At 34.9% G+C, this 17,383-nt stretch overlaps 1 protein-coding gene across 4 annotated transcripts in view; it reads left to right on the plus strand.

Moving 5' to 3' along the window:
- Positions 1–17,383, plus strand: part of RFX3 (regulatory factor X3) — a 114,619-nt gene that overhangs the window by 71,718 nt on the left and 25,518 nt on the right. For 3 of the 4 annotated variants that reach the window (XM_048291153.1, XM_048291151.1, XM_048291150.1), the window contains exons 4-5: positions 2,113–2,371; positions 13,759–13,833. In XM_048291153.1, coding sequence (XP_048147110.1) covers positions 2,113–2,371; positions 13,759–13,833 — 334 coding nt within the window. The remainder of the gene's footprint in view (positions 1–2,112; positions 2,372–13,758; positions 13,834–17,383) is intronic. The other variant, XM_048291152.1, reaches the window with a different exon arrangement.

The raw sequence follows: 17,383 nt of genomic DNA on the forward strand, positions 1-17,383 counted from the left end.
TATTAAGAAAAAATTTCTTCACTGCAAAGGATGATGAAGAAGTGGAGCAGGCTGTTTGGGGAAGTGGTGGAGTCACCATCCCTGGAAATGTTCATAAAACATCTAGATGTGGCACATAGGGACATGATTTAGGGATGAAGATGGCAGTGTTCAGTTAATGGTTGGACTCAGTATTTTTTTCAAACCTTAACAACTCAGTAGTTCTTTTCTACGGTTCTAAAATAAACAATATCCCTAAGGTATCACAAGATATCTCTATGATACCTTGGTTCGAGAGAGCAGATTAATCAGGACTTGCACAGTACCTAAGTGCATACATAGATTATTGCAAGGCAAAGATCAACTGATTTTCACTTCCAAAAGAAAGGTTAATAGATTACATGTCTGTTTGAGCATTAGTCCCTAAAAGAACTATTTTGCTTTGTTTTCAGCAGACTGCAAGGCATTTCTTCTACATTAGCTTCAAGGTTTTTTGCAGCTGATCTTGAGGCTTTTGAAATACTCAAAATAAAATGGAAAGTGTTTAAGTAACTTAAAGAGGGGTAAGAGCGAATAATATAGTATGAGGCTTATGAAACATTTCAAATTTTAAAACATAAGTTTTGGAGTTTGTGGAAGTCTCTGAAGGCAAAAGGAGAAACTGTTGTGGCCATAGTTAATAAAGCAAAATTTCTGACTTCGGTTGTTGATGGGGTGCTGTTACATTCCTCAGTTATTTAGAAGTAACGGTTTTCTGAAGGTAAAGAAGAAATTATAATTTCTGAGTCTGTTGTTTACTAGTAAAGTAGTCTTATATAAGCTTTCATAATTCAAAAAAATAACAGACAATAAATTGCCTTGAATTTTTCTCCATATTAATAAAAAAATATTGTAGAGATAAAGGAGAAGAAAAGCCTGCCATCAGGTTCTTGCATAGGTATCTTAATCATCAGCTTACTGCATAAAACGTGAGTGCTGCATCCACCTCTTGTGTTTCTGTACAAAAGTGTCTGGGGTTTTGTTGTTTGGTTACTGGTTGTTTTAACTTGTTTAGTTACATGCTGTACAAATCGATATTCCCTTTGGATTTATGTAGATTTTTATGCTTCAATAAGAGAATTAATGGTTGGGTAAACAGACTGGTTTTTACTTGTTGTCATGCTTGACAACATATGATCTAGTCTTTGAAATAATGAATTACATTTATTTTATAGTTTTGAAATAGGTTGAGTTTAATATCAAATTTAGTACATGGAAGCAAATACAAATTGAAAAATTATAAATAGGTTATAATGCATGAAAAATAATGATTCAAGATAAGTAAATAAGAATATGAAACACATGATAGAAGATTTCAGTAGCTGAGTAGTTTGTTAGGGTAAACTGGTTAATGACATGTGAATGTTTCACACTTGGTAATTATTTTAAAATGTTACTGTTGCATTCCTGTAACTTCTTTAATCTTTGCGACTGTTTTACAAGTCGTAGTTCTGTTTGGTTTTATTTCTTAAGCGCAGTTTTTTATCATTACATGAATTCATGTCTAATTTTGAATTTGCCCTGTAAAAATGACTGCATTTCCCAAAATACCAGCAAACTCAGAATTTCAAGCTTCAGTCAATAGCTTCAGTGAATTTAAAAACAATAGACAATGTAGGATTCTTGAGCATTGGACTCTGTTAGCTGATATTTGTATGAATTATTTGTAATTTTGTAAACTGCACATTATGCAAAACATACAACATCTGACTAGAAATCAAAATCCTATTGTCAAATTTTAAAAAATGTTGATACAGGCAGAGCTTTGTAAATTGCTTTGCAATATATTAATAATTGGATTAGCTCTATGTGCCTGCCTTCAATTTTTGTTATTCCTTTCTCTCTTCCTCTTTGTATAAGACTGACAGTTTTTCTATAATATATGGTAGATACTTGGTTTAACATTGACACTGAGTTAGTTACTTAATGCTTTGATTTGATTAAATATTCTCTGAGGAGACAGGGACTGTTTGCCAACTTTATTTGATTTTATTTTAGTTATTGTAAATAAATTTCTAGAGTTATAACATCACCCTCAGATAAATGAAATACAAATAATGTATTTTCCTTTTCTTTTATTTTCTTTTCTTGAAGCCGATCAACAACTTATCCTTACACAGAAACCCAGATGTACAGTCAAAACACTGGGGGAAATTATTTTGATACTCAAGGAAGTTCTGCACAGGTGACAACAGTGGTCTCGTCTCATAGCATGGTGGGCACTGGAGGGATTCAGATGGGCGTAACAGGAGGACAACTCATTAGCAGCTCAGGAGGGACCTATCTGATTGGCAATTCAATGGAAAATTCTGGTCATACAGTGACTCACACAACGCGGGCCTCCCCAGCGACAGTAAGTATTTCAGACTGATCCCAAACCTTTGAGACTAGGCTCTTAGTCACTCAGATGTTCTTGCAGACTGACACAGTTTTTGTGACAGAATGCATTGCAGTATTATGTTGTCAGAATAAGGACTACATAGTACTTTTTGTAAAAAAAGCACTATATATGTATAAGATACAGGAGTAAGAATGCTGTGAAAACTTAATCATGAAGGCATACCTTTTCCTTGACAGCTTGCAAATAATTAAATCTCGTATGTTAAATTTTAACAGTTTATAATTTTTCTGAATGCATAAGAAAAATACAGTGTTGTTGAGTGTAACTATGTTAGATGTAAATGTTAAATAATGTGAGTTACAGATCAGTATCTGTAACTTCCCTGCATTTAGTGAGTTTTTCTGCCTGATTTAGTTTAGTTTTGGTAGGTTATTTCAAAAAAAATTCTAATTGTTCAGAATACTGAGATCCTATGTTTTAATGCTTTATTCTTACTTATCTATGGTGTATCTCCAAATTCTGTTCCAGATTAAAAGCTCATTGTGGGAATATCTGACTATGGGAAGACGCATTCTGTTACTATTGTGGTATAGAATATTGTGGATACATAAACATGAGCACACAGAACCTTACCTAAGAGCTTACTCTGTATTTCAGTTAGGAAAATGGGTTTATACTAATCTACCTTTGCTGCATAGCCCTAAGGAGTACTTTTACCTCATTCTTCTGAGTTCTCTGGTCTGGATGTAGAGGTTTGGCAGTAATGGGGAAGAGAATTGTGAAACATAGGGTAGCAGCAGTTTTAAAATATGGAAAGGAGATAAAGCATCAGTAATAATACAGATTCATCAGTATTCAAAAAGTTAATAAAGTTAGGGGACTTAATTTTTAGGAACTGATGTAAAAATACTGGATAATTCAGATGATCTGAAAATTCTCTCCTTTTGATTCTTAAGGTGGTTAGTATGAATAAATAAAATTTTTGGTACCATGCAAGAAATTATTACTTTATCCAAAAAACCCATGCAGTATTATTTTCTGAAAACAAAAATTGTAAAGAGTCATAGTTCATGAATAATATAACTGTCTTGCTGGAACCTAGCAGGAGCTTTCACAGCAAAAGAGAATTTTATACTTGAGTTACAAAAACCAATGTATATTAACATTTGCCTGTATTTTACATGACTTAATAGAAGAACAGAGTTTCCGAAAAAAGTGTCATTCCTCTTTCAGATTTCAGATGCTTAACTGACTGTGAAAACAAGTGAGGCTTAAATGTATCCAGTAAAAACAAATGAGGAGTAGTAGAGTTACGCTGAAGTTGAAAATCCTAGAATTATTTGAATATCAGAACTCCACACTATATTTCGCAAATTAAAATCTGGTTTGATTTTTTTTGAAAAATTAAAAGTAGAATTTGCCAATATTGAACAAAAGCTAAAGTTCATGCCTTCAGCAGCAACTTTCTCTTGCTCTATATGTCAATAAAATAGCCTGTTTTAGTTGCTCAAAATAAATTCTATGCTGCTGTATCAATTCAGTGTTAAGAATAGAAAAAAATACTGCTAGTTAAATGACAATTACTAAATTGCATTTTGGCACTAAAATAATTTCCTCTGTTTCTTAGAGTGTTATTTCTTCTGTAAAATATAGTTCTATAGGTATGATATATTAGAGTACATCAGAAGTACATTTCTTGCTAAGGATGTGGGACATAACATGATTTTAGATCATAATTTTAGGCTTCATGTGTCTCAGCTGAAATATTCAAGAATTAATTGAAACACTAAAGGTTCAGTTTAAACTCACTTGAAAGCACTAAGTCTGTTTTAATTTTACTAGGGGGCATAATTAAACTGAGTTAAATAAAGCAATGTAGTACTTTAATTGGATTGCACCTTAGATAGGTAGAGCTTGTTTCACTTGTGATCCTCATTTGATCTTTACCATCATAACTTTTTTCATTCTTGTATAGAGAATTTATTGGAGCCATCAAAACAACTTGTATCCAGACTGGTTTGCCAGCATAATACACAGAAAATTTTTCCAAATTTTGAATTAGTTTGGAGAATTTTCATGTAGAGAAAAAGGATATAGAAATTAATAAAAATTTATTTATTAATATATGTGGTCATCACAAGTTCTCTTTATTTTGCCTTAGAGGTATGACTTCTGTTTACTCTTTTCAGCTGATAACTTTACTTGTTTTGTCATTTATCACCCTCACTGATCAAATCATTACATTCTGTAATAAGCAAATTAATTGTATGAATGAGCTTATCTCTTTCTGATACATCTAGCTTAAGTTAAAAGAAAGAAAGAAACAAAAGAGTTTCAGGTTAAAAGTCAAATGTATAAAATAGGAAAATTTTATTAACTGTCTTTCAGATAAATTAAGAATCTAATTGACTCTTCAGCAGGTATGCGATTGGTTTTATGCAGAATTCAGTAAAAGGCTTTTTAACTTAAGTTTATTTTCACTTTTTTCTTTATGGTTTAATGTAATTCTGAGTTCTGCTTCAGGATTTTAATAAAGAGCTAATATTTTGGTTGTAATATTTAATTTGTTTTAATTTTCTGTCAAACATTCATACAAAAAAGCTGTCCTTACTAAACTATAGCATGTAGTAGTACTGCTTTTATAGCCAAAATATCAAGACTTGTGATCTGTCAAAACTATTCCAACATATATATGGTAGTGGTTTATGTTGGTATGCATTAAGAACATTTGTTGGCTTTTTCTTTACTTTTTTCATTTCCATTGATTTCACTGCTTCTTCCCATTATATCCCTTACTGGCCTATTAAACTACTTCTCTACATGCTAAAAAGGATTTTTTTTACTAAAACAGAAAGGCATTCAGATTACAAGAACTTCTGTATAAGATGCTCAGTAGATAAGCAGCTTTCCAAAATTATCATTTTCATGTGAGTATGTTTGTGGATTGGTGAAGAACATATTGTGATTGCATTGAAGAAGAAGTGATTTAGCCTAGCTGGATGTCTATTTGAAATGAATTTGCATGTTGAAACTTGTATGAAAGAGTCATCTGTTTGGTTAACTGGTAGCTCTCATTAAAGAAGAAGCTGCTATATTGAAGGGACTCTCCAAAAAATTGGATTTCCATGTTAATAATGAAATATAAATCACCTTCCTTTTTTTTTCCCAAATGTAAACACCCAAGATTGTTCTTGTGATGAAAGAAGGTGATCTAATCACCATATTTTGTAATATCACGAGGTTAAAAAATTCATACAGTTTCTAGTAATAAATGTGTTGTTATGCTTGTCAGTCAGTGAGAGGCTCCCATCTATTAGTCTTGTTCTCTAACAAGCTTTATGACTGATCCTCAATTTCCAGTTGTCATTCACCAGTCATCACCAACCATAGGAGGTCTTCACTCACGCTGTTACAGAAATTCATCGTATTTCAGTGCAAATCTGCGTGAAAATAGAATCAAAATTAATATGGATATAATGTAGCACCACAAACTATTAGTTCTGCTAGTAAGCACAGCGTGCAAAAGTTGATATTAACTTTAAAGAAAGGATGGTACCTGCCAAAAATATGTTGTAATTATTGGAGAGAGAACAAGAAGAAGTAAGAAGGCCCAATGTAAATACTATATCCTGATAATGCAGTTCTAGTGGAAGTATTATAACTATTTCAGAAAAACGATCAAATCTTCCATTAAAGGCAGAAGGGTTGTAATTTGGATTTAAATTTGAGATGAGGTTTTATTTATTAATTTCTTTCTTGGTACAGGAGCTTTTTCCTCCTCCATTCCTCAACTTTTCTGATAATTTTGATTTAGCTAAATCCATTTTAGCATAAAATAAAACATTGCTGATCAAATCAAAGATGCACAGACTTTTATACAAAAAGGATTATTAGATCATTTGGTCTGACATCATATAAAGGCAAGATATTTACTTATCATTTCTGCAACTGAGCACAGTGACTTCTTTTGTGTAAAAAAGGTATCAGGTGGATCTTGTGCCTTGATAAACCTCTGCCTTCTTCTGCTCTGTTTTTTGCTTCAGAGCTGTGAAGCATCATGGCTTCTCCCCCTCTCTTCCAGAGGTTTGAGTGCAGCAATGTCACCAAAACAATTTATGTTTCTCTCTGTCCCTTTGATTGCCTTGCTGCTCCACTGTAAAATCTTCCATTGAGACTATGTCATCTTCACAAGACAAGGAATGTGGGGGGAAAGGGAGAATGACGCTACTGAGGTCAGCCACACCTACTCCAACTGCATTCTGGCTTCATCTGTCTATGCTCCTTGCTTCTCCTCTGATACAAGCCAGCCTCGTTTTCTGCATAAAAGCCCTGTAGCAGCTATAGTGTTTCCACTTTTGGCAGTTTAATGTTTATTCTGGTATTTGTTTATCAAAAAACCAAGTTGTTGGAAACTCACTTTATTGCAATGTAATATTCCAGTTACTGATTTTAAAAGATTTTAAGAAACACAATTTTTTAATAATAAGATGTCAAAAATAGGTATCTTTCAATCCATGGGAAGAATTTCTGTTAATTCTTTTTATTTAAAAATGCCTTTTAAACTGGATGCCAGAAGACTTGACATGATGCTCTCAAAACAGTCTAGTTATCAATGGCATAGATGCATCACCTTTCTAAAGGACTACTGCTTTTCTTTGCGACTGATTAAATACACATTGGTCCTAATATGGCCACTCTCTCTATCTAAGGCTGTCATGCTGTAAATGTTTTCAAGTTTAATAGCAATCTGAATTGAATTTTCTTTTTAGTTTCTCTATTTTGGTTCTCCGGTGTGAGTAATTCTGATGTGTTTACATGTGTTTTTCAATGTTAGGTGGAATGTATATATTTTAAAAGTCCTTACGATGAGATTGACAAGGGATTTTTTTGTTTTGTTTTCCAAATGTGAGGGAAATGACCACAGAGAAAAAGGTTTAGAATATATTTAAAGATGTATATAATAGACATTAGGTATACAAATAACTGGATGATCTGGGGAAAAGATGGTAAATTGGTCTGTTTGACCCTATGTTTGAGAACTTCTAGCAAAGAAGATTAACATAGAGTCATAGAATGTTGAAAAAGGTTTGGAAGGGGCCTTAAAGATCCAATCTGGATCCAAAAGTCCAATCCCCCCTGCCATGGGCAGGAACACCTCCACTAGACCAGATTGCTCAAGGCCTTATCCAACTTGGCCTTGAACACCCCCAGGGATGGGGAATCCACAACCTCTCTGGGCAGTCTGTTCCAGTATCTAAGTACCTTCACAGTAAAGAATTTCTTCCTAATATCCAACCTATATTTCTCCCCTTTCAGTTTGTACCCATTACTGTACCCATTTGTACCCATTGCCCTATCACTGCAGTTCCTGCAAGAGTCCCTCTCCACCTTCCCTGCAGGCCCCCTTCAGATACTGGAAAGTTGCTGTGAGGTCTCCATGCAACCTTCTCCAGGCAGAACAGACCCAGCTTTCTGAGCCTGTCTTTGTAGGGCAGGTGCTCCAGTCCTTTTATCAACCTCATGCCCTTCTCTGGACTTGCTCCATGTTCCTCCTGTGTTGGGACCCCAGAGCTGGATGCAGCACTGCAGGTGGGATCTCACCAGAGCAGAGCAGAGGGACAGAATCCCCTCCCTGGCCCTGCTGCCTACGCTGCTTTGGATGCAGGACACCTTTGGCTTTCTGGGCTGCCAGTGCACATTGCCAGCTCATATTGAATTTTCATCAACCATCACCCCCAAAGTTTTCTCTGCAGGGCTACTCTCACACACTTCACCCAACCGTGAGGTTTGCATCAGCCCATCTCAAATGAGTCAAGGTCCCTTGGGACGTGGGCAGCAGTGTTTCAATTGAAAATTTGGGAAGGAAAAGGTAATCTGACTTAACTCCAGGCATTTTTTATTTCTCCAGTCTATGACTGCTAGGTGTGCTTTTTCTCCCAAATGACTCTATATATTCTTTTGTAATCACTAGAGAGCATGCTGTATTCATTAGTCAGTATGCAGGCCTTATGTACCTACAGACTACTGGTGGGTGTGCATTTGCAGCAGGTGTTTGGACCAGCATCTGTTATGTATATTAGAGTTTCATATTTACAATTAATAAGGGGTTTTTTTAGGAAAAAAAAAAGCATATATTTTTCTAAGTTTCTAAGGTTTATCAGCATTCTTTTAAGGTCAGTTTTATGTAAAATACTGCACTTATTTTACATCTTTTTTTTGCTCTTCTTTTTCTGCATATTTACATTTCTCTCATTCCACAGACTTAAGGAAGTATCTTTCTGTCTGTCTTCATAGTATTGTTTCAATATGTTGAGCAAAATTTCATAGAACCTGTTTGTAGGTGTCGCTACAGCTTTTTCTATTGACAGGAATGCAAATCTTTTAGATTTAAGTCTCCCATCTGTGTGGGCTGGATTGGAGTTCTCCTCATGTGGTCAATACAATTTCATTTTCAAGCTTCTCTTTCTTGGGGAAGCTTGTCTGCCTAACACAACTCTCTGGAACAGGTTTCAGAAAACAGTATGACATACATGAATACTCTGTTCTGAAATAGAACTGAAAGGCGCCATAAATCATGCATGTTTGTGGCGTCCTAAAAGGGTGAAAGTGTCACATTTTCAAAAGCCCTGTGTCCATTTATCCTGTATTTTCAGATTAGTTCTGCCTTATTTAGGTAGGCACAATTGCCACAAGTACCCAGGACTTAGCTAGCTGTACCAAATCAGTCTTTCTTGCATACATACGATGAATTAGTAATTCCTTCATAATGGAGCATTGTGATGATAGCTGCTTTAGAATTTCACTTCCTTTAAAGCCTAAAAGGGTGAACCTTTGGAAGTGGATAAAGGGCATTGTGAATGAGAGGTGCCTGTGGAAAAAGAGACAGGAGCTATCTTTTTTCATCATGTTGCAACAATATATTGAATTCTAAGATACCACCTGCCTTCCCTGCCGCTGGTGGAGGGCGGTTTGCAAATGCAAACAGATGAAGAAAATTAATTGTAGGATACCCAGATAATCACTATACCAGGACTTCAATTTCTGCAAATTGTTTTCTTTTTTTTTGTCCTGACCTCCTCAGAGCAACTTACTATAAATATTTTGTACTAAGTGTTAAATTGTTAGTTGGTCGTGGAAATGGTTAATTGAATCATATGGAAAAGCACTATTTCTTTCTTCTTCCTAAGAGGAAGGGAGTTTTTTTTGAAGTGGGTTTGGGATAGGTGTTTGCTATGTCTGTGCTATATGCATCTTAGACTATTAGGTATAATTTGTTTATCTAGTAACATGTTAATGAGTACTAAGATATAACCTAGGAAAAACAGTCAATAACTTCCAAATCAATAGATCATGTAAGGATTACATTATAGATGCATATACTGGGCTCAAACTTCTGAATTTTTTGACCCCAGGAGAATATCCTTGTTCCTTAATGATTATGTCAGAGTATAAGGCAGTATTTTATCTGTCAAACAAAGTAAATTGAAAAAATTCACAATCATAGTTTTCTCATCTGTAATGCTCTTAATTTAGTGACTGCCCATGTTTGTAACTGTGCAAACTGATTAGCGTTCCTACATGTAGTGTAACATTTAACATGGTTTAGTTGGAATTGCAGTGGAAGCGATAATGTACATTTCAGTTATCAGAACTTTTAAATTAATGTCTTAGCCTTATTAAGAGAAAAATGGGGGAAGTATGACTGAGCACATATTCAGATAAGTGAAATTCTTGTTATTTAACTTATCAGATATATATGTAGTAAGTTATGCCTGGAATATCTCACTGCTTATTGTTAAAAATGCCTGGGTATCAGTCTTCCTTTTGTGTTTACACAGAATATAATTTTAAATGTTAAAATTACTTTCATCTTTCCACAAAATATCATAATAATACACACTGTATTACCTGTGTAGTTATTCTGTGTTTGTGCTTAAGTGCTGTTCTGAATAGAGATGTAATGTTCAGTTTTTCTAGAGCCTAAATAAAAGTCCCTGGCCAGAACTTAGAACTTCAAAGCTTGAAAGAACAGATCCTTCACATAAGGAACTTTTTACTTGGGTAGCTTCTATTTCCTGTACATGTGGTACTCTGTGTCACATAAAACCTCTTGAAAACCCAAAAGCTTGGAATAAGAGAGTAGAAGAAAATAAAATATTTCAGCTGTGGGGGACCTACAAGAATCGTTTAGCCCAGCTGCCTGAGCACTTCAGGACTGACCCAAAGGTAAAGCAGGTTGGGGGCACTGTACAGATGCCCCTTACACACTGACAGGCTCAGAGTATCATCAGGCTTGACCAGGCTCTCTATAAAGAAATGCTTCCTGATGGTGAATCCAAACCTCCCCTGGCACAGCTTTGAGCCATTGCCACACATCTATCACTGGATCCCAGGGAGGAGAGATCAGCACCTCCCTCTCCACTTCTCCTCCTCAGGAAGCTGTAGAGAGCAAGGACGTTGCCCCTCAGCCTCCTTTTCTCCAACCTAGACAAGCCCAAAGCCTTTAGCAGCTCCTCACAGTGTCCAGTCCTTCCACCATCTGTCTTGCCTTCTGCAGACACCTTCAAGGACCTTCCCATCATTCTGAAATGGTGGAGCCCAGACCTGCAGCCAGCACTCAGGGGGAGGCCCTGCCCCAGCGCTGGGCACGGAGGGCCGGTCACCTCTTTGGACGGCCGGTGACGCCGAGTTTGGTGCACCCAGGATGGGTTTGCTGCCCTCCTGGCTGCCAGGGCACGCTGCTGGCTGCCGCGGAGCCTGCTGCCAGCCAGCACCCCCAGAGCCCTCTCTGCAGCCCCAGAGCTGCCCCTCTCCCAGTTTAGCCTCGTGTCTGGCATTTCTCTATCCCAGGTGCAGAATCTGGCTTTTTGACTTGTCATTTGCATGTCACTGGTGATGGCCCAGTGCTCCACTGTATCCAGATCCCTCTCTCTGCAAGGACCCTTGTCCCTCAAGAGAGTCAACAGCACCTTCCAGTTTGATATTATCAGCGAACTTACTAATGGTGAATTCAACTCCTATATGCAGATCATTGGTAAAAATACAAACACAACTGGCCCTAGAATTGAGCCCTGCAGGGTACCAATAGAGTGAAACAAGAAGTAGCCATAAGTTTTCAGAAAGGGCAAGTGAATCATTTCGTGTCTAGAAAATCTGTCTTCAAATCAATCGTATTTTATGCTTAGAAATAGTTAAGAAGTAATTTCATAACCTACATGCAAAGAGGGTTTCTGGCATTGTAGAGACATCTGTCAGATAAAGGTGAAAGTTCATTTTATCAAAATGAAGTCTAAAAATGGTGAAGAAAATAATTAGTAGTGAAAGCCATTTCTCTTTAAGCTTGTCCTAGTAGAATATGGTGGAGACTCATTTTAAATATAGATCCCATTTTTGAGTGTGATAAATAACATGTTTTAGTGGTAACCAATGTCGCTTGGCTTGTGTTATGCAGTAAAAGTGAATACAGATTTTTGCCTTCAGTGGTCATACTGATGAAATCTACTAAAAGAAACTCCAGCAACAAAAAAACCCCAAATGACAAAAAGCCCAACAGTTAGCACCAAAAGTCATGGAATCAATATGGCAGTGAGGAATGAGCGTCATCTGTAATGCCACTTTTCTTTTTAAGTGAAATGACTTCTTTTTAACATACTGGTTCTCTGAACAAAGAAGGCCACAAGTTGCAGCAACAAAATGAAAGTAGGGCAGTAGTGGGAATGAGCAGAAGGTGTTGTAACCCCAGTGTACAGTACTGCTGTGGATAAAACACTGTGGTACATGTGACGTAACAGTCAGATACAGGATTTAAATGTTGGTACAGTCTTCATTGTTTGATTGTAGCATTTTGTTAGGAAGAGAAACTCTCTGGCAACAATATATAGTAAACTGACCATATGATGATCTTTTCAGCTTGTAGTTTTTATCTTGCAGCATGCTTTTAAAATTTGCTGTGTGACTGAATACTTTGACCTCATAGTATTTGCCACTGAAGCAAGTTGGTGAAGAAGTCACGCTGTTAAAAGAAAAATATTATTGCCAAGCAAGAATGTTTCCTTACGTAAGAATTGTGTATAGTTAATAATTTACCTTTTTTTAAAGACTTGAAAAGCTAATATTACACAGTTAAAAGAAATTACTCCTCACAGCAGATACATTAAAATACTTGTCAATTGCCCTGGAAAAAAAGGAGAAACTAATTTTACAGGTAAATTCAAATATCAGCTGTAGTAATTTTCAGTTTCTATTATACAGAGAGTAAATTCAGCCAAAATTGATAAATTATGTCACTAAAATTATGATTAGTACTGTGATATTTGAAGTAGGATAGAGAGGGCTCATTAAAAATGTTTACAGAGATAATTACAAGTGTTTTTAAAAAGTGTAAGTGGTGGTTTCCATTGCTTTCATTTTGGCCATTCATTGTAGCTAATAATTGTGTGCCTTTTCTTACTGTGCATTCCATTGTCTCTGTCATTTTCATTGTTGGTTTTTGCTCTTCTGGCCCCCGAGATAAATTACACTTAGGTTTTTTCTTTAATATTGTTGTTACCAAACTGATCAAAATCAAAATATCCATTGTTATTAAAAAATAAAAGAAAGAAAATGGATGTGAGAGTAATCATACCTTTGCATTTGAAAAAATTCTACTTTGTATTTTAGTAATACTGTGTTTTCTTTTCCTTTTTAAAAGCAAAATTATTGTGAACAAATCTGCTTTTCCAAAGGCTGGATCCTGCAGTCTGTGTAACTCCTGACTTTCCATTTACTTTGACAGCTGGGGATCTTCAAAGGGTGCTGGCAGCAGTAAGGGTTGATGTCCTGTCCCAGTGAAACTAATAGTGGTGTAAAACCTATTGCCAGTGAAGCTAATGGTGTAAAAACCTATTGAATTACTTTGGTTTGGGACTTGAATCTGTGATTTCAGATAGTTAAAGTTTTGTTTCTAATTCAATTCTTATTGCAAGCTCTGCATGTCTCTTCCTGATCTAGTTGAAGGGAAAACATATGGAGGCCTTTCTCAAAATCATGTAGGGATTTTTTTATTTAACTTTTTTTTTACTTTAGTGATTATATTTTTGTTCAGTCTGGGTTATTTTTATTTCAATGCAGCTCACCAGTAATTCTACTCCTTTGAGCTCATTCTGAGCATCTTGGAAGGTAAAATGAACTTTGAGGCTGTGATCCTGCAGTATACATACAAGCAAAATGACTTTCTGACCTCATTGAGGAGGCTTGTGTTCACTGGGACTCTAGAATGAGGCCTTTTAATAAAATATATGCCCTAGCCAGGAATAAAGCAGGCATTTCTGTTGATCTATAAGGAATCTGTCAAAACTTCTCTGATCAGGCTTTTTTACTATCCCATCTTGAGTCCTTTTTTTAATGACATCTATTATCAGATTGAAATGGCGATTGAGACACTGCAAAAGTCTGATGGTCTGTCCACTCACAGAAGCTCTCTTCTCAACAGCCATGTAAGTTGTCTCTTCTTCACATACACTCTCTCTTGCTTGTTCTGCATGCTTAGCCTGCCTCTAAATGTTTGTTTTATTTTATTATTACTTTTTGCTCTTAATCTTCCCATCTTAGTTGCTTGTAATCTTCTACTACACCTCCCATGGCTTTATTTTGTCAGATTAAATGTCTTTATGGTATATTGCAGAGTGTTACCTGTTTCCTATGCTCTACACCTGTGTTAGAACAAGTTAACACATTTGACTGTTTTGCGGGTTACAGTGTAAATGTCAAGCTAAGGTTCAATTAATTCTAAATTAGCTGGCTTTTGACATTTTAAACAAAGTTGTCTACATCATAAGAAGTGTGTACCATTTACTAATTCTGGGGCGTGTGAAGAGGAGGAGAAGAAACAAAGAGCACACCTAGATAATATACTTAGGTTATTCCTAGGTGTTTCTTCATTTTTTCTGACTAGAGTGTTTATTTTGAAATTACTTATTTAAGAATCCTAAGGATCCTTACAATGGCCTGGTAGAAATTGAAAGTATTGTCTTAATTTGAAGTGCACAGAAATGTCTTATTCATCTGCCGTTTACTTTGTTCTTACCCTGCAAGTCTTACAGTTAAGAACTTTTCATAAACAAAGCTAAAAGATATTTCAGCAAAAACATGATCTCCAAATATAGTGATAAGTTCACTATATGTAACTTTAAAATAAGGGAAAAAGCCCAAGATAATTTTAAACTTATTATATAGGTAATATTATTACTTTGTAAGTTGTTAGTCTTTTCTGAAATGTTTTCTGTTGATATTTATGGTTTTGCATTTTGTATTTTTGCCATGTTGATTGGTTTGTATTCATCTTACTTTTTTTTTCCTTCTCAGCTTTACTTACGATATAAATTCAAATTCCTTTATTGCTTTACAGAAGAAATTGAAATTTAGTTTGCAGTCTGAATGTAGAATATGATGGTAGAGATTGTCTTTTGGAAATCAAATTAAAAGTGTATGCTTTAGAAGATTTGGGTTTGGATTTTGGATTTTTTTTCCTGTAGGGTTTGGTTTTGTCAAAGTTAAAATGAAAAGTGTTTTGTGGAGAATTTAGGCAAGCTTTTTTTTTCTTAAAAAGATCTGAAATTGGAAGAGGAAAGCTGTAATATAAAAAGTTACAGAAAATTATATACAGGAGGACATTTAGATTCCACCTTGTGTGTTTATAAAATAATTACTTTGAAGATAAGACAGTATCAAAACTACCATTTAAATAATAATAGATAGTATTAGACCGATAATATCAAAATCATTGTTTAAATGTAATTTTTAACAGACTGTAACTTTTTTTGGCTTTAGAAATCTGTGGAAAGACTTAGAACACTAGAAGTTTCTGCTTAAACCTCTTAGGAAGTCCATAGTCTTGGTATAAAACCAAGAAAGATTACAAGATAAGCTGGAGTGCCTCGGTAAACTGTGTTTCACTCGTTCCTTGTTCTAGGCACTATTCACAGTGTCTTCCTAATAACGAGATTTGCACAGAAGATCACAGTCTTTCCAGCTGTTAAGGCTTACAGTATTTCTTTCTTGACTGTGAATACTTTGTGAAAAGTATTGTGTTAGAGATATATCTTTGACCTTTGACAACCCTTGTACAAATTTTTGTGGCAATAAATCTTTCCTAGTTTTGGTCATTTTGAAAGAAATTTAAAACATAGATCAAGCCTACTGGATGTTTTGCCTGTTTTTAAAGCAATGCTTATTGTCTTTAAACTCAAGGACAGTATGGAGGAAGTTCAGGTGTGGATGTAGTCTTTGTCTCTTTACTTTTCTTGACTTTGCCTTCTAATGATTTGGTTTGGCCTTTATTAAAATAATAGTGGATTTTAAAATAGAATTCGAAATTGTGTTTTTAGTTAGCATACACTTTGCAGATGATAAATTAATTTGTGGGAAAATTTTAGTTTGGGATTTAAATTTTCACCCTTTGATACCTCAATGAGGTTTTGTAGGATTTTTTTTTTCCTAAATACATGCGTTCTCATTTTAAAGAGTTTGTAATTTCTCCTCTGTTTTCTTTTGTTTCTTGATGTATTTCTGCATGAGATCAACTTAATTAATTGATAGTTGACTGCTTTATGAACTTTGCAGCTTAATTGAAGTCATACTCAATTTAACAGATCTGGCTCTGTAAATATTTCATACCTTTCCCCGTCTTACCAATACATTATGGTCAGTACTACAAATTTATAAGCCAGGACTCAAACCTGAATAGTTTTAGAGTTGTATTTCAGCTGGGTAGAAAAATGTTTGGGTTCTTTAAAAAGTTGCTTACAAAAATGTTTGCATTCAATTTTCTCTTAAAATCATGAATTAACTGCATTTTTTCTTCCAGGCTATAACCTATCAAGTAAGGATTTCAAGCCCTTGCTACTAAGTAACTCCTTCCAAGAGCAAAAATTCTTATATTGCACTTAACTTTCGATTTGGTTTTTTTGTGTGTTGAATAATGCAAGTTATGTTTGAAATAACATCTGTTAGAAATTCATATAATTAATGAAGTGCACTTGAAGTGATTAATAATAGATTAGAAACCATCTGGAGGAAAATATCTTTAATGCTACATACAGAACTTAATTACAAAATAATTATTTTTTGTTTGTCAGTCTTTTGGGATTGACAGAGTTTTTCCTTTTGGTGAAAGCAGAAGTACTTCACATTCTGTATTGTTGTGATTCAATTCTAGATATAATAATATATGACAAATGTTATATAAATGTATTAGTAAAAATACAGATGTAATAACAGATTTTCAATATGGATAGATTGCAGCCGTTGAAAATTATAATTACCTCTGTTTGTAAGCCAAGACAGGCTTAGGTCAGGTCACTAGTGAAATTAGTTTAATACATTCACATAAAAATCAAATGTTTGCAATTATACCTTTTCTTCAGCTTTATTTCAAAACGACAGATGCTCAGTTTGGAAGCACTTGTGAATGTTAGTACATATAAAATAATGATATGATAAGTGATGATTAACTGTACTTTTTCATTTTGTTTATTTGAAATGCAAAATTACCTGCAAAAGAAGCTAAAAATGTTATGTCTTGGAAGCATTTTCATCTTTCATCTGTATTTTTCTAGAGCTTAGAAAATTCTAGGGTTCCATGACAAGTACTGAGAAAAATAAGGAAAATGTTGACTTATAAAAAAAACTAAACCAACCAAATTTTAATGTATTCTCAGACTATATTAGTTTTGATCTATTTTGTCATTTTCCTGTGATATTAAATTTAGGACTATTAAATTGTCCCTTTTACTTTTTCTGGATATTAGCAACAGCTAGAGGTGTTTCATGAGTGTGCTCTACTTAGAACATCCAGTGATGTTACATAAAGCCTCTTCTTGCATGTTTCTAATTATCTACCACATTACATGAAAGGGTTACTATTTTTCCAAGAAACTCATTCTGTTCCTTCTGGAAGTCAAAGTCAAGCAGGCTACAGCTGAAAGGGTTTGTATCTGTAATGATTTATAGATGTACCAGTTATTTTCCAATGTCACGCAGTAGCTT

Source organism: Corvus hawaiiensis, chromosome Z (assembly GCF_020740725.1).
Source record: "Corvus hawaiiensis isolate bCorHaw1 chromosome Z, bCorHaw1.pri.cur, whole genome shotgun sequence".
Lineage (NCBI taxonomy): Eukaryota > Metazoa > Chordata > Aves > Passeriformes > Corvidae > Corvus > Corvus hawaiiensis.